The sequence below is a fragment of the Lacerta agilis genome, chromosome 1 (genome assembly GCF_009819535.1).
Source record: "Lacerta agilis isolate rLacAgi1 chromosome 1, rLacAgi1.pri, whole genome shotgun sequence".
NCBI lineage: Eukaryota > Metazoa > Chordata > Lepidosauria > Squamata > Lacertidae > Lacerta > Lacerta agilis.
Window position 1 is genome coordinate 111,450,899 of NC_046312.1, and position 15,402 is coordinate 111,466,300.

The 15,402-nt window shown below is 42.9% G+C and overlaps 2 protein-coding genes across 8 annotated transcripts in view; both read left to right on the forward strand.

The window, feature by feature from the left end:
* CCDC141 (coiled-coil domain containing 141) overlaps window positions 1-7,695 on the forward strand; it is a 117,101-nt gene extending 109,406 nt beyond the window's left edge. For 2 of the 7 annotated variants that reach the window (XM_033167253.1, XM_033167274.1), the window contains 4 exons: window positions 5,454-5,608; window positions 5,708-5,837; window positions 5,927-6,083; window positions 7,200-7,695. In XM_033167253.1, the coding sequence (XP_033023144.1) occupies window positions 5,454-5,608; window positions 5,708-5,837; window positions 5,927-6,083; window positions 7,200-7,281 (524 nt within the window). In that variant the 3' untranslated portion in view covers window positions 7,282-7,695. Of the gene's footprint in view, window positions 1-5,453; window positions 5,609-5,707; window positions 5,838-5,926; window positions 6,084-7,199 lie in introns of those variants that run through there. The other 5 variants (XM_033167234.1, XM_033167243.1, XM_033167267.1 and 2 more) reach the window with 4 other exon arrangements.
* A 7,289-nt stretch (window positions 7,696-14,984) lies between these two features.
* Window positions 14,985-15,402, forward strand: part of TTN (titin) — a 286,732-nt gene continuing 286,314 nt past the window's right edge. The window contains 1 exon segment of the mRNA XM_033167307.1: window positions 14,985-15,211. The gene's annotated coding sequence lies outside the window, so the exon portion shown is untranslated.

A 15,402-nucleotide genomic window follows, 5' to 3' on the forward strand; every position in this document is an offset into this window, starting at 1 on the left:
GACTCTGGCATGGGCACAACCCCCTCTTGGGGGTTGAACAAACCAAGTTGAGTCCCTGGATTCCTTTAACGGAATACCCTTCACATAGGGATGGTGAGACCGTTCCCCCATTCCTATCACCTGAACCAGTGCCTATCCGCAACCTTACAAGTTGTGACGATTTGCTATGTGGCAGGTGAAACCCAAATGGCAACAGCCAATCAGCCAAGTGGGGAAAATTCCTTCCGTGCCCCTGTCCCAACGACAGATGACACACGACGGCATAGCAAGGTCAAGCACAAACCCTAAATATAGGGAGAGGTGGGCGGGTGTTCCGATGCACTGGCCCAAAGAGGAACCTCAGGGACATGTGCATGGGCCTTATGTAGGTCCCTCGATCCCTTTAGCTAACGTCCCATTGGTCTGATTACACCCAGCATCGAGGGACCTACCAATAGGGTGTTGTGGCTATCCAAACATTCCCACCCACAACACAAGGGTTTGGTTGCCAGGCCACACCGCAACATGTGCCCCCTTTGAGGGAGGACCCGATTTATCTTATATTTTAGAAATGTGCATCCATTTTTTCCCTTTCATTTTCTTTGGGGGGGGGCAAGAGAGTGGGGCCCTAAGCTATAGCTTGTTTAGCTTACACAGTACGTAAATCTGTCACGGCATATGGCTAATCTGACACAACACATACCACAACCCCATGCACACGTACCAACAAGCCATACTGCAACCAAGCAAGCTATGGACTCTCCACTCTCTCGCAATGCCAATAAAAACAAATAACTATATAAAAAACGGGCCTACCCATGAGACGCTGACGCAAAAACCCTGCACAAACACTATGTAATAGAATAAGTGTGGCACAGCTATTTTTAAACCGAAAGCCAAGAGCTCTGTTCTTGCAGCCTGGGCAGAGATGTCACTGTAATACATGTTTGAAATATACTATTATAAGGCTTGATTCAGGGCAATGAGGCTGGTGAGTTTAAAAAAACTCCTTGTAATTCCCTGCTCAACCAGGGTGTGCGGTTATATTATATTATATTATATTATATTATATTATATTATATTATATTATATTCAGTTACATAGTTACATACTACCAAGCAAAAATAATATCCCAGCCGAGCCTCTGTAACCAGCAAAATCTATTTTATTAAAATGGGCGTGTTACCAAGTTTCAGGGAGGGGAGTAGAAAAACCATAGCTTCCGTGTTTTTCTGAAATAATATTCCAAATTATGAAGCTGCCTCGACTTCCTACATGGCTCTAAGAATGTTGCACTGTTTCTCAGTCAGGAGGACCTTTTGTGTGCTACTGTTTAGTCCAGGGTAAATGATATTTTTAATTTTACACCTTAAACAGGCTATCTAGATGAAAATACTGTCCAATAAATCTTTTGAAACTTGAAGTTAGGTGGTATTAGAGAAGCCAGATTCAAATGCTAATCTAGGCTGCATAAACAGAAGTATAGTGTCTTGATCAAGGGAAATCACAGTACCACTATTTTTTGCCTTGGTCGGACTACACCAGGGTGGATCTACACATGGGGGGGGGGGGATGCTATAAATAAGTCAGAAATTAAATCGTTATAACAACAACAACAAAACCTCTATGGAAAATCACATATAATTTTTTAATACTCCCCAGTGCCAACCGGTGTTGTATGTTTATAACGCATTCAAAACACTTTTTTTTTTTTTTTACTAACGTAGCTGAGTCTCTGGAATCATGTGAGGAATAGTTGAGGGAATTGGGTGTGTTTAGCCTGCAAAAGAGGAGACTGAGAGGAGATATTATAGACATCTTCAAATATATAAAGGGCTGTCACATGGAGGACAGAGCAAGCTTGTTTTCTCTTGCTCTGGAGGGTAGGACTTGAACCAGTGGCTTCAAGCTACAATAAACGAGATTCCAACTTAACATGAGGAAGAGCTTTCTGAAGGTAAGAGCTGTTCAACTCCCTTGGAATGTAGTGAACTCTCCTTCCATGGTTTCTAAGCAAAGATTGAATGGCCATCTGCCATGGATGTTTTACATCTTTATGATTTTATGAACTTGTGGGTGCAGAGCTTTATGGGAAGTAAGCTTCCATGTTAAGCGCTGCCAAAGGGGAGACGTAAGAAGGCCTCCTTTGAACCCTATGCTGATTCCTTTTAGTGACATAGCTTTGACAGCATTAGGGTGGTCCCTGGTTCATACAGGGGCGTAGCAAGGTAAATTGGTACCCGGGGGCAAAAAAAAAAAAAATGTCACCCCCCACCAAGGCATGGGAAGGTCAGGTGGTACCCGGTGCAGAAAATTTCTTGTCAACCCCCCTCATTGATTCCCCCCTCCCCCGCAAAAATTGTTTTACGTTATTTCATATTTTCTTACAAAGCAATAATAACAAGTAATACTATATTTTTTTTATTTATATCCCACCCTCCCCAGCCAAAGTCGGGCTCAGGGTGGCTAACATCAGATACATAACATTGGTATAAAATCAAACAATAATTAAATTACCTCCTAAAAACATCTCAAAATCAAATTAAAGTTTAATTAGATGGCTTCCCACAGGGTTAGGGTTGGGAACAGTAAGTGTTTTCTGAACAGCCACCATGACATAGGAAAACAGCCAAGTGAACAGCTATTTTGGTGGAGGAGGGTCAAGATATTAACCGATATGCATGAAATTTCATATATAGCTATATAATCCCTAGTATAGTAAGATAAGACCTTCGGAGCAGGCATTTTCCAAAAAAATAAATAAAAATTGTTTCTTGATAATTTGCCACCCCCTCCATTATGGAACTCGGGGCGGACCGTCCCCCTCGCCCCCCCTTGCTACGCCCCTGGGTTCATACAAGCCATGTGTCTGAGCCACAGGGGACCACTAACAGCGAGTCCCTCAAAGACCAAATAAAGTTAAGAAATTAAATAAGCTATGGCAATTTCATTTAAAAAAAATGAAATCAGGCTCTTTTCTTCCTTGCCCCCCTGGAATGCTTATCTCATTATGCTTTTGGGCACATGGTGATTACTGTGTATAATGTCCATGTGTGTAAACAAGTGCAAAGACATTTTGGGGAATGCAAATTGCTACTTTAAAAGCTTCTGAGGACTGCTGTGTGGCCAATGCGATTTTGTGACTTAGCCTCCCAGTTTGAACGGCTGATCATCATGGCACATGACAAACTACTTTTGAAATTCTCTTCGTTTTAAAAGCTCTTAGGCATGTAGTATAGAGCCTGGCTGATTGAAAAATCTCAAGTGTGACAGAACTAGGAGTCTGGTTCTTTGGATCCTATCCACTGCCTGAATTTGTGTTATCAACAAGTGCGACTAGGCAGATTTGTGCAGTTTGAAACTACTTCAGCATACAAGACCCCATAGGGAGCATCCACCTGTTTTGCAGTCAGTCCTACTGGATTATTGCCAACAAGCCAGAGTTGCTCTTTCTTCGGCTCTATATTGGACAACTTTGAAAGACTGGTATGTGTTAAAGTGGCATGAGTGAATAACGGATAACTATTTCCCCCACCCAAATAGGAAGTACAGAGTCCTCATGATACGATTTTTAAACACTATTTATAAGCCTCAATCAGCAAAATCCTCAAAGTGGTGAACATGAAACCATATACAGTGGAACCTCGGTTCTCTAATGTCTCCGTTGACAAATGTTTCGGAACCCGAATGCCGAAAACCCGGAAGTAAATGCTTCCGTTTTCGAACGCGCCTCGGAAGTCAAACAATCTTCCAGGATGTATTATGTTACAGTAAAACATTGACATAAGAATGTGTCAATATGTAAGTGATATCTGGATATATATCACATTGTAAAATTACTTGTCTGGATAAGGTTGCTTAAACTGTATACCTGAAGGAGCATCTTCAGCCCGGACACTGAGGTTCAGCTACAAGGGCCTTCTGGTGTCTCCCTCACTGCAAGAAGTGAGGTTACAGGGAATCAGGCAGAGGGCCTTCTCGGCAGTGGCGCCCGCTCTGTGGAATGCCCTCCCATCAGATGTCAAGGGGATAAAGAACTACACAACTTTTAGAAGACACCTGAAGGCAAACCTGTATCAGGGAAATTTTTAAATATTTGATGTTATATTATGCTTTTATATGTGTTTGAACCTGCCCAGAGTGGCTCAAGCAACCCAGCCAAATGAGTGGGGTATAAATAATAAATTTATTATTATTATTATTATTATTATTATTATTATTATTATTATTATAGCAGCACACTGAAAACAATACAGCAAAAGTGTCTGCCTAATAATAATATGTCATTCAAACAATAATTTTACATGCCACGTACAAACATAGTGGCATAGGACCCAACTCCTAGCGGCTGTGGGGGCTTCAGCCCCCCACAATAAAATATTTGAGGGGGCTGGGCCCCCACAAAGGTGATGGGCATTGCCATTCAAATGGTGTGTGTGCGCCATGTCATGTGATCGATTATGTGAGGTGGGGCTTACCTGGGCCCCCACAATGTTTTATTCAAGTTGGCACCCCTGCATAGGGGTGATTGACAGCCATCATTCTATGATGCACAACACATGAAGCTTTCCTCTTTCAACCCTACGGTCCATTTCTGCCAGTCTGCTTCAAGCTACTAGCAAAGCTTTGACGCTGATCTCTTTTGAGGCCTCTGCCCCCTTGCACTCGGCCGTTTGTCATCCCAAATGATCCAAATGATACAGAAGGAATACATAGCTTAGGTAACTAAAGGATACTTTTTTTTTTTATCATGCCATAAATCATCAAGCAGAGGGCATTTTATTTCTCCATAGCGTCACTGCCTGTAGACACAGCACTGCAGGAAGGCAGCAAAAGGGGGGCTGAATTTGCCTGGTATGTCTTCTAAACATGCAGGAGTTGGTTAGCAGGGGAATAGCACAGAAGGGATTTCTCTCCTCCCTGCCTCCCCCCCCCCCCGATTCTTTTTTCTTGCACGTCCCCAAACACATAGATCATCACAGTTGCTATACCAAGTGTGCTGCTGGTTATTAATACCCCTCCTACCCACCACACAAATATGCTTACTCAACAATTTACATCTTGCACAAAGTATGAAAACTTTCTCTCATGCCCACTACAGTGGTACCTTGGGTTACAAACCCCTCAGGTTACAAACACTTCAAGTTGCAGACTCCGCTAACCCGGAAGTAGTACCTCGGGTTAAGAACTTTACCTCAGGATGAGAACAGAAATGGCGCAGAGGCGGCAGCGGGAGGCCCCATTAGCTAAAGTGGTACCTCAGGTTAAGAACAGTTTCAAGTTAAGAACGGACCCCTGGAACGAATTAAGTTTGTAACCAGAGGTACTACTGTAGATCGCATAACCCAAAGGGAGCTAATTCAACCATTAAGGAATCTTAGCTGTGGGAAGTCATTTACTTCAATCTCCGCTGCAGCATTTTGCCTTAAAAAAAAAAAAAGCAATATACCCCTTCTCTTCTTTTCTTTTCCTAGTACAAGGAGTGCAGCCAAGCTTCATTAAAAAATTTAGACATGCTACTCTTCAAGAAGGAGATGATTTAAACCTGCACTGTACAATATCTGGAAGACCGAGGCCAAATGTCATTTGGACAAAAGATGGCATCAGGGTGGCAGCCAGAGGAACGAGTGTATGTCACAGTGTTTTGTAAATGCTCCTTTGGGAAGAACATCGCATGTCTGGCTTCACATAGCTAATCTCCCTCTATCTGTATTTCATTGTTTTGCAGATTGAGAAATTAGGGGACACCTATTACCTTTTAAAAAGAAATGTGGTCCTTGCTGACTCTGGGAAATATCTCTGCATTGCCACTAATGAAGTCGGGGAGGCCTCTTGCTCAGCTTTCGTAAGAGTAATAGGTAACTTGGCGCACATTATTGAGTCACGTTAGTATAATAAATGAAGACCTTGCTCCCAACTCTGGCTTGACATCCCCATTTTGTTTCAGAGGAGAATAAAAATGTTCCTAGTGCAACTGAGACTAAATCAAAGCAGGAGAGCCGCTATTCATCAGGAAAAGTGAAGGCTGACACACCTGAAGTATTACAAGGTCAGGATTCGTGTTGCTTGAGAGGTCAAAGGCAAACTAAAAACTGTTCCGTGAGGTAACTTCAATTTATGTTTTCTTACCTTGTAAAGTCCTGCGGCAGCTATTTGAGCATTTCATTTACAGAGATTTCATACCGCTCTCTCCTTTTAGCACTGTACCATTTTGAACAATCAAAGGAAATGCCACACATAAAGGAGCCAAAGGGGAGCATGCAGGGTCTTGTGTGCAGTGTCTTGCGTGCTGTGCGCACCCCAGTTTCCCCAAACTATTCCACGCACACTAACATGCCCCCCATGAAAAGCTACACCTAAAGGCAGAGGGTCCCTTTTAAGTACTGGAGCAAAGGACTCTAGGTGAAAAGGGAAACCAGCTGTTCCCTCATGGGCATGCACATAAGTGCCTCAGCCTTCTTCAGATCCCAACAATTATTTCCTAACAAAATGTTGAATGTGTGTGCGTGCGCTAAGGTCATCTCAGAAATCAAGATGGACAATGGGGATACATATAGCCTTTGACCCCCTCTGGGAGGAGAGACAAATATTGAGAATTGTGTTGGTGTCATTTAATGAATCGGGTTTCTGGTCAATAAGAATGTGTGGAATTCCAAGCATTGTTGCAGATTTTGCCTCTGACCAACTCAAAACTTTTCACTAAGGCAGCCAGCTAACTTAGCATTTGTGAAAATCTGGTCATGTGATTCTCCCACCAGCAGTTTGAAATGTTTTACCACGTACTTTCACAGCACTTTGGGGAAGTGGCTATTTGGTGATTATTAACATTCATGAAGCACCAATAACACTAGCTGATAAAATTTGGTGTGTTTTTTTTCTTTGTATGGAGCATGGCTGGAATGCCCCACATAGAGGAAGTGATAATCAGCACTTAGTGTCTAAAAATAGTGGTGTCGGGGCTTAAACCTGCCTGCAAACTATGCCATGTGTCCTGAAAAACCTCCTCTTTAATCCAAGAATGTGGAGACAGACTGAAGTTGCCCAGTGGTGGCACTTTTAAATATGACTTCATGCATTCCAGAACCACAGCCCTGTTGTTCAAAGAGTGATTAACCTCTAGTGAGCTTGGAAGCAACTTAAGCCCTGGTGGTAATGGTTGGTTGTGATCTCCATCTATCCTGGTTGCACTAGAAAACTGGGCTTCCTTCTTTTAACTACAGAAAAACCATACAGCTGTCCTTTAATCACCACCCCAAAGTTCCATCAAGACTGCAAGCAGAAGAGTCGGAAGATGTAGCCTGAGTCATTCAAGCAACAAACGTTAATGGAGAAATACAGTACAAGATGTTAGTTTCAGAACCACGAGGATATTCAGAAATGGCCTCCCCAGCAAGTTCTTTATAATGTTTCCCAAAATGGTTTTAGAATTATCAAACAGCAGGTGGCACAGATTGCGTGGTCATCTCTTGTGTTCAGTATACCCAGAAGTTTTATTTTACGTGATTGTAAAGACTTTCGATCATCACCAACTCCTGTGAACCTTTCTTTGGGCCCAGTGAGGACATATTCAAAGTTTTTAAATTTATTACTTCCTCTATCCGAAAGGTTCAGGTTGGAGTTGCACTACATGATCAAATTATTGTCTACAGTAAGTCCACAACTTATGCAGTGATTAAGTTCCAGGGATCAAAACTCAAAGCCCAAATTGTGTTCGGTCAAAACCAATTGGGCTCAATGGCTGGCAGGATTGGCAAAGTCATTCCTAACCCCCAACCCCCCCCCCCCGAACCATGCTGCCCTTTTCAAATTTTTGTCATATGCGTAAAGCTGAATGCACACAAGTTAAATGTGTTTAAAGCTGCAGGCTTACTGTGTTCATCCAGCCACTTTAAAGACAGTTTCATAGCAGAGAGAAAATTGCGCTGGCCCAATTGCATCCACCCAGGTAGTTTTTCCTGGGACAGCAGTGTTTTCAGACCACCCGTGAAACTGTCTGCACTCCAAAGGTACACAAGCAGTATCCCTTACAACAGGGGCAGGGATCCTCAGGCCTTGGGGACAAATGTTTATTTTATTAACTAAATTTCTATGCCACCCTTCATCCATAGATCTCAGAGCAGTTCACAGCATAAAAATACAAGATATATGTGGCCCTCCAGGTCCTTGGAACACACGCCTAGTCTTACTCCACACCCTCCTTGAGTGTTTTTGCCTAGCTGGAATATGTCATTGAACTCCGATCTTGCCTCTTAGTTACCTGGCTGGAGGATAGAGAAGGATGTGTGAGGGTGTGTAGAAACTAGTCTGGTGTACAAAGATAAATTTTATTTCTCCACCCACTTTTACCTCTGGCATGTGACCTCTGGAAGTGCGCCCAAGAAGGCTCCACCCCTCTGCCACAGCTCTCAGACCACATTTATAAAGGTTCCTGGGATGTACTCTCTCAGATTGTGCCCACATCTGAGTTTCCAATATGGGAAATTCATTGCCTCCATCTCCACCCAGCCTTCCTTTCATAGGAAAAAGTGAAATGGGGGGGAAAGGTGCTTTACTTTTATTCTGAGTGGACAGATAGCATTGCGGCCAGACTTGGAAGATATACCAAAATGAAAGCTGGCTTACCTACTATTGTTCCAAACATGCCAGACTGGCACAACAGAGCAATTAACTCAAAGCATCTCTCTGACAACGGAGTCCTTTTCCTGCTCTTTATATTGAGCTTTTTAAAAGAAATGTAAATGAAGCTCAGGCTGAAACACACGAGCCACACACACACACACACACACACACACACACACACACACGACACCTCTATAATGAATTCTCCCCCCTTTACTTTATAACGTATAAAAGGATCCAGGAGTCTTGGTAGACCATAAACTTGACATGAGTCAACAGTGTGATGCAGCAGCTAAAAAGCCAATGCAATTCTGGGCTGCATCAATAGGAGTATAGCATCTAGATCAAGGGAAGTAATAGTACCACTGTATTCCGCTCTGGTCAGACCTCACCTGGAATACTGTGTCCAGTTCTGGGCACCACAGTTCAAGAAGGATACTGACAAGCTGGAACGTGTCCAGAGGAGGGCAACCAAAATGGTCAAAGGCCTGGAAACGATGCCTTATGAGGAACGGCTTAGGAAGCTGGGTATGTTTAGCCTGGAGAAGAGAAGGTTAAGGGGTGATATGATAGCCATGTTCAAATATATAAAAGGATGTCATATAGAGGAGGGAGAAAGGTTGTTTTCTGCTGCTCCAGAGAAGCGGACACGGGGCAATGGATTCAAACTACAAGAAAGAAGATTCCACCTAAACACTAGGAAGAACTTCCTGACAGTAAGAGCTGTTCGACAGTGGAATTTGCTACCAAGGAGTGTGGTGGAGTCTCCCTCTTTGGAGGTCTTTAAGAGGAGGCATGACAGCCATCTGTCAGGAATGCTTTGATGGTGTTTCCTGCTTGGCAGGGGATTGGACTGGATGGCCCTTGTGGTCTCTTCCAACTCTATGATTCTATGATTCTAACGGGAAGGAACACTCACCCTTTAACATCATTATGTTGGGAGTTTCCTCACCCCTGTCACTGGCTACCAGGGTGGTGAAATTCACAACACGATAGTATCAGATCCTTGCTTGAATGTGGCTGTATATCACTGGGGTGACTCTGTCATGCACACTCTGTCATGTACACAATTTGAATCTTCATAATTTGAAGGCTGTTACCCTTATCACATGGTAATAGATGATAAGACCATGTTTGTTATATATTATACAGAGAGATGATTTTAAAGAAAACAATTCAGCATAAAAGTAAACAAGTAATGAATACGAAGCAAGTTGCAAAATATAAAGCAAGGACAAAGATTGTTACAAATAAATCATACACTGTTGCATAATCAGTTTGAAAGAGTCGAGCAGGCAGGTGGCAATATTCTAGCATCTTCCATGCAGGTTCCAGGCTGACGTGTCGCTCCCTCCCAAGCCAAAAGTTATTACTGCAACCACAAATGAGAATAAGGGGAAGGCAGGGGATGACCATGCTCACTAACTTCCATTAACTCGAAAAGCTGCAAGCTTGTTCTGTATACTCCCCCCCCCCAGCAATTTTCACTTTTTGTGTGCGTTTCTCCAATAAGAAAACATGCCACAATATATGATCCCATGTTTTCAGTTTTAAGGAGGTTAGAGATATTGGAAATTGCCACTCAAAAGAGTACATCAACTGAGCTCTCTGGTTTTTAAGTGTGAGATTGGATGCATTGGAGAGGCCCTGCACCTTTGGGTTTGTTTATGACTTCTTGTGTCTTAGCCCAGAGTAAAGAGTTTCGCTCATCTGTCACAAAAGTTGTGGACTATGTCCTTGTTTGCTTCCTTTAGCTTATCACACATTTCCTCCTCACAGCAAAAGCACAGAAGTGAAATCTGTCTACATAACCCATTATGATTATATTATATCCAACCGCATAGCAAGAAGTAAAACTTAACAAATGTAACTTGTTCATAAGTAAAGAAATAAATATTTTGCTTGAAAATGTTAGTGTAAAGTTTATTTTTCCTCTCTCTTACATTTTGTGAACACATCAGAATGTGAATATGTGCATATAAACAACACCTGGGAAGACAGATCCCTCTCCTTATCTTTCAGAAGTATTGATTTGTTGAAAAAACAGCAAACAAAAATGAAACTCCAGTTTCTAGACATAATGCATATTCATTCAGACAACACCCACAATTCATGGTTTGTCAATAAATCATATGTTACACAGTAGCCATTCTGTAATAAACCATGTGGTTAAGGATGATTGTTCATTATAGATGGAAGTAATTTATTTGTAAATCACTGGGAATGCAAAACAACAAACAAACAAACAAACACAAACGCTTACTAGACTACAGGTTTTTAAATTCCATCTTACTCGTGTGTGTGTGTGTGTGTGTGTGTGTGTGTGTGTATTCTGCTATTCCCTCCATGTGGAGATTTAAAACCAAGTAGAGAAGAATGTCTGAAAAGGGCTATAGTTACAAGGAATAAAGCTGACCCTTAGAAGAGCTTCTGAATTACTTGTGCCTTGTCATTGTGGCTGGTATCAGTACTTCGTATACTCCGGTGCTCTAGTCAGCGACTAATTTTAGTAGCTGCCATATTTTAAATTGGGCCTGGGCTGAAGGCCTAGCAAGATTGGCTTCAGCTGCCTACGGCTGACACAAACCGACACACAACCACAGGGGAGGCTTAAACTTTGTCTCCTTAGTAGAAACAACCACAGAAGTTCTGACACAGTTTTGATGCTCCTTTTTTGTTTTTGTTTTTTTTTGCTTGAATAGCCGAGGGAATAGCCATTGGACATAGCTAGGGTCTAGGGAAAAGTCTGTAGAACTTGGGAACAAGACAAAGTCCCCTGGGGCCTGAACTTGAACCCTCAGGCCATGAGCTACTTATTGTAATGCTACTGTTGCCTTGGGGGGAAGTAAGTTCCTAAGCGGAAACCGTTGAGTTAAGGCAATAGCCATAGATCAAACCCATAGATGTCAACCTTCCCCCTTTTTTGCGGGAAATTCCCCTATCAGTACTATAGTCTATAATATAGTAGTGACAGGGGAATTTCCTGCAAAAAAAGGGAAGGTTGACAGCTATGATCAAACCTGCCCTGTTTGTCAAAGAAGGCGAGGGTACAGGTAATTTTAATCCTAAATATATAACTATATAGGGCGCTATTCTACATTTTTGCACGAGTCCAAGGACTAACACCACAAGGGAAACACACAAGTGAAGACTGTCCCCCAATATGATACGGAGGCTTGGGGGGAAATCTGAGAACATATTTATGGGGCATGGGTGGGGTAAGAAGAGGGGGGGAGGATTATTCAGTTGCACAAGGAGAAATCCTTGCACTAATGCTTTGTTGTAGTCTTGTTGCTAAGCAACACTCACCGGAGTGGGAGGCCAGCCAATCAGGTGTACTTACTTCAGATACTGAAGTAAAAAAAGAAAAAAGAAGAAGATATTGAAGTCAGATCCAGTTCCAGGTTTAGCCAGACAGCAATCTGTGTGGTCTGATGGTCCAGGGGTCAGACAAGCCGATGATCACAGGAGTCCAGGGTCAAGATGGACAGGAAGCAGGGCTGGAAGCTCTGCTGAAGAAGGCTGAAACCAGCTGGTTCTCATCAGTGACTTCTCTTTTGTGTTTTTGAAGGCTGATCAGATGCGGGTGGAGTCGCTTTGCCTTCTCCCCCTTCAGGCTGCTGTTCAGCAGGCGAAGCTGATTCCTGGCCCATGCCGCTCGTTGTATTTAAATTCAGATACAGTGGTACCTCTGGTTATGTACTTAATTCGTTCCGGAGGTCCGTTCTTAACCTGAAACTGTTCTTAACTTGAAGCACCACTTTAGCTAATGGGGCCTCCCGCTGCTGCCGCGCCGCCAGAGCACAATTTCTGTTCTTATCCTGAAGCAAAGTTCTTAACCTGAAGCGTTATTTCTGGGTTAGCGGAGTATGTAACCTGAAGCGTATGTAACCCGAGGTACTACTGTAGTGACAACTGGGTATGGCAATATTTGAGAAGCCACTTTGAGACACGTGGCAAAAATAAAGACGAGTGAAATGATCCATCTCCGCTTCTCTCATTTTCCCAGTCTTGAGTTCAGTTTTCCACATTTCCATATCAGTTTGTATTTTTAAAATTCATCGGTATTTTCATGTAAATTTCTACTAAGATACATATTTATACTGCAAACTACACTGTGATCCTTGCATGATGAGCGGTGTATAAGTTTAATAAATAGAACAAATAAATATATATATATATTTGTAAAGCAGTTTTCCTTAATTTTTGTATGTTATGTTCACTAAGCAACTATATGCACACTTTAGCTGAGTATATGCATTTTTGTTTACATTGCAAAAGAACAGCACTGCAAAATTTGGAAAAGTACAAATTTCAAAAGGTATCTGTGTTCTGATTCATATATTGTTCCGAAAAGTGGGTGCCTTTACATGTGAACTGAGTGGAATTTCTCTTCCATCCCTAGATGAAAAGCAGGCTATACATTTCATAAATAAATGAATTAATATTTCCCCTAAAAATGGTTCAGTCTTTAAGAAGACATTCAGGGGGGGGGAGAGCTTGCTATAAATTGTTACGTTCCAGATCAAGTTGTGTTCATCCATCCATCTTGGAGAGCTGGGCTGTGTCCAACCTTTGTCACAGTTCATCGTGAAACCTTGAGTAAATCACTATTTTCAGCCTCAGTTCCCCATCCAACAAATGGGAGTAAAGGTGACCTATCTCTCATAATCCTGATGGAGACAACCCCACTTTTGAAATTAAAATGTCCCTTAAGTGGTATTCAACTAAGCTTTACTCAGAACATACCCATTGAAATTAATGAACACCAATGAGCAGATTTTGGTGGGCCAAAGCAGGGTCAGCCCACCAATGAGGCCAAGTGAGGTGACTGCCTCAGATGGCAGGATCCACAGGTGCAGCAGATCCCGAAGTCAATCTTTCTTCCCCTAGTGGTCCTGATGTAGATCTTCACACACCCCTTGTTCTCTTGCAGGGAGGGGAGCACCATTTTGAGGTTCGCCTCGCGTGCCAAACTTTCTTGAGCTGGACCTTATCTAGAGGGTTGCATGGGGAAGGCAAGATTGGTACCAAAAACCACCTCCTCTCCCCCATGAAAGCCTCACTGCATCCAAGGCCTTTCCATGAACAGAAGGGCACCACGTTTGCAGTCAATGTCTTATCTCTGCTTTCATTTTCTGCAAAGCGGGGAGGTGGACTGCAAAACACGAACCCTCCTGAACATTCTGCTGTTTGCAGCACAGTTTTTATTTCTCTTTGCTAGGCCCAACCTCTGATCTCCAATTTATATGAAATAAATAAATGCTTTCATTTGCATCGGAACATGCTTTGTTTAAGTCATCCTAGAAGCAATGTGGGACGCAGGTGGCGCTGTGGTCTAAACCACTAAGCCTCTTGGGCTTGCCGATCAAAAGGTCGGCGGTTTGAATCTCCACGACGGGGTGAGCTCCCGTTGCTCTGTCCCTGCTCCTGCCAACCTAGCAGTTCGAAAGCACGCCAGTGCAAGTAGATAAATAGGTACCACTGCATTGGGAAGGAAAGTGGTGTTTCTGTGCGCTCTGGTTTCCGTCACGGTGTTCCATTGCACCAGAAGCTGTTCAGTCATGCTGGTGACATGACCCAGAAAGCTGTCTGTGGACAAACGCCAGCTCCCTCAGCCTGAAAGCAAGATGAGCACCGCACCCCATAGTCGCCTTTGAGTGGACTTAACTGTCTAGGGGTCCTTTACCTTTTTTTATAGAAGCAATCCCTTAACTTCCTGAGATTCCTGCATTGTAGGGGGTTGGACTGGATGATCCTTGGGGTCCCTTCCAACTCTTCAATTCATGATTCTATGAACTTTCTTCAGAAGTCCTAATCGCTCTGACATGTAAAGGGTTTATTACCTTTATTAAGTCAAAATAATATATTCTTCCAGTATAATAAGTCCACCTGGTATGCAACCAGCTTACTTATTTGACCTGGAGATGGACAGTTGAATTTGCCCATTTTTTTGTTCGCAAGGAGGCAAATGGATGGTTTGGCTGGACTGGGACTGGAAGAGCCCATTACTTAGTTGACTCTTTATCACAATTAGCTAATAACATCTCTATTAACACACCCACCCACCTGACCCCATTTCTTTACTCTCCCACTTTTTTAATTAAAAAAAAAAAGATACCCAAGGCACGAACTTCTTAGGAGCGTCAGATACAATCCCAGTCCCTCACACAACTATACTTTCTGGAAAAAAACTGGTTGCTTGTTCCTCAGCATGGCCTCTCTTTCTAGTGCCAAAATTAGCATTGTCAATCAGGCAAACAGGTGGCCCATTGCATTAAGCGGACATACACCCCTTTTTGCTGGGGAAGCCAATCAGAAGTGACGCCGAGGTGACAGAGGCAGACTTGTCAGCAGATCTGGGGTATAAAAAGCAAAACAACCATGTTAGCACTTCTGAGCAGTCGTGCATTCCCAGCCTCGCCTCGGGTGTAGGGATTGCAGGGAAAAGCAAAACTACACCGTCTCAACCGTGTAGTTTTGTTTTTTTCGGCTAGAGGCTCAACCATTCTCATGTTGGGATTGTTTAAAATCATACTCTGGATAAGGACGTCGTTTAAGGAACTTACGTTTGGGCGCAGCCCACCCAATTCAGGCACTCTTGTGCAATCAGGTGAGTGGCATGCGCTGGGTTGACTGAACTGTGTTTTCTATGTCAAGTAAACCCCTGGTACAAAATGCATGTACCTAGGAGTACCTAGTAGCTCAAATTAAGGGGTGGGGGGTGGGAGAAAAAGCATGAAGTCCTACATGATTCTTTTAAACCAGAATGCAGAAGTAGAGATATCTTGGAGAATGAATTTT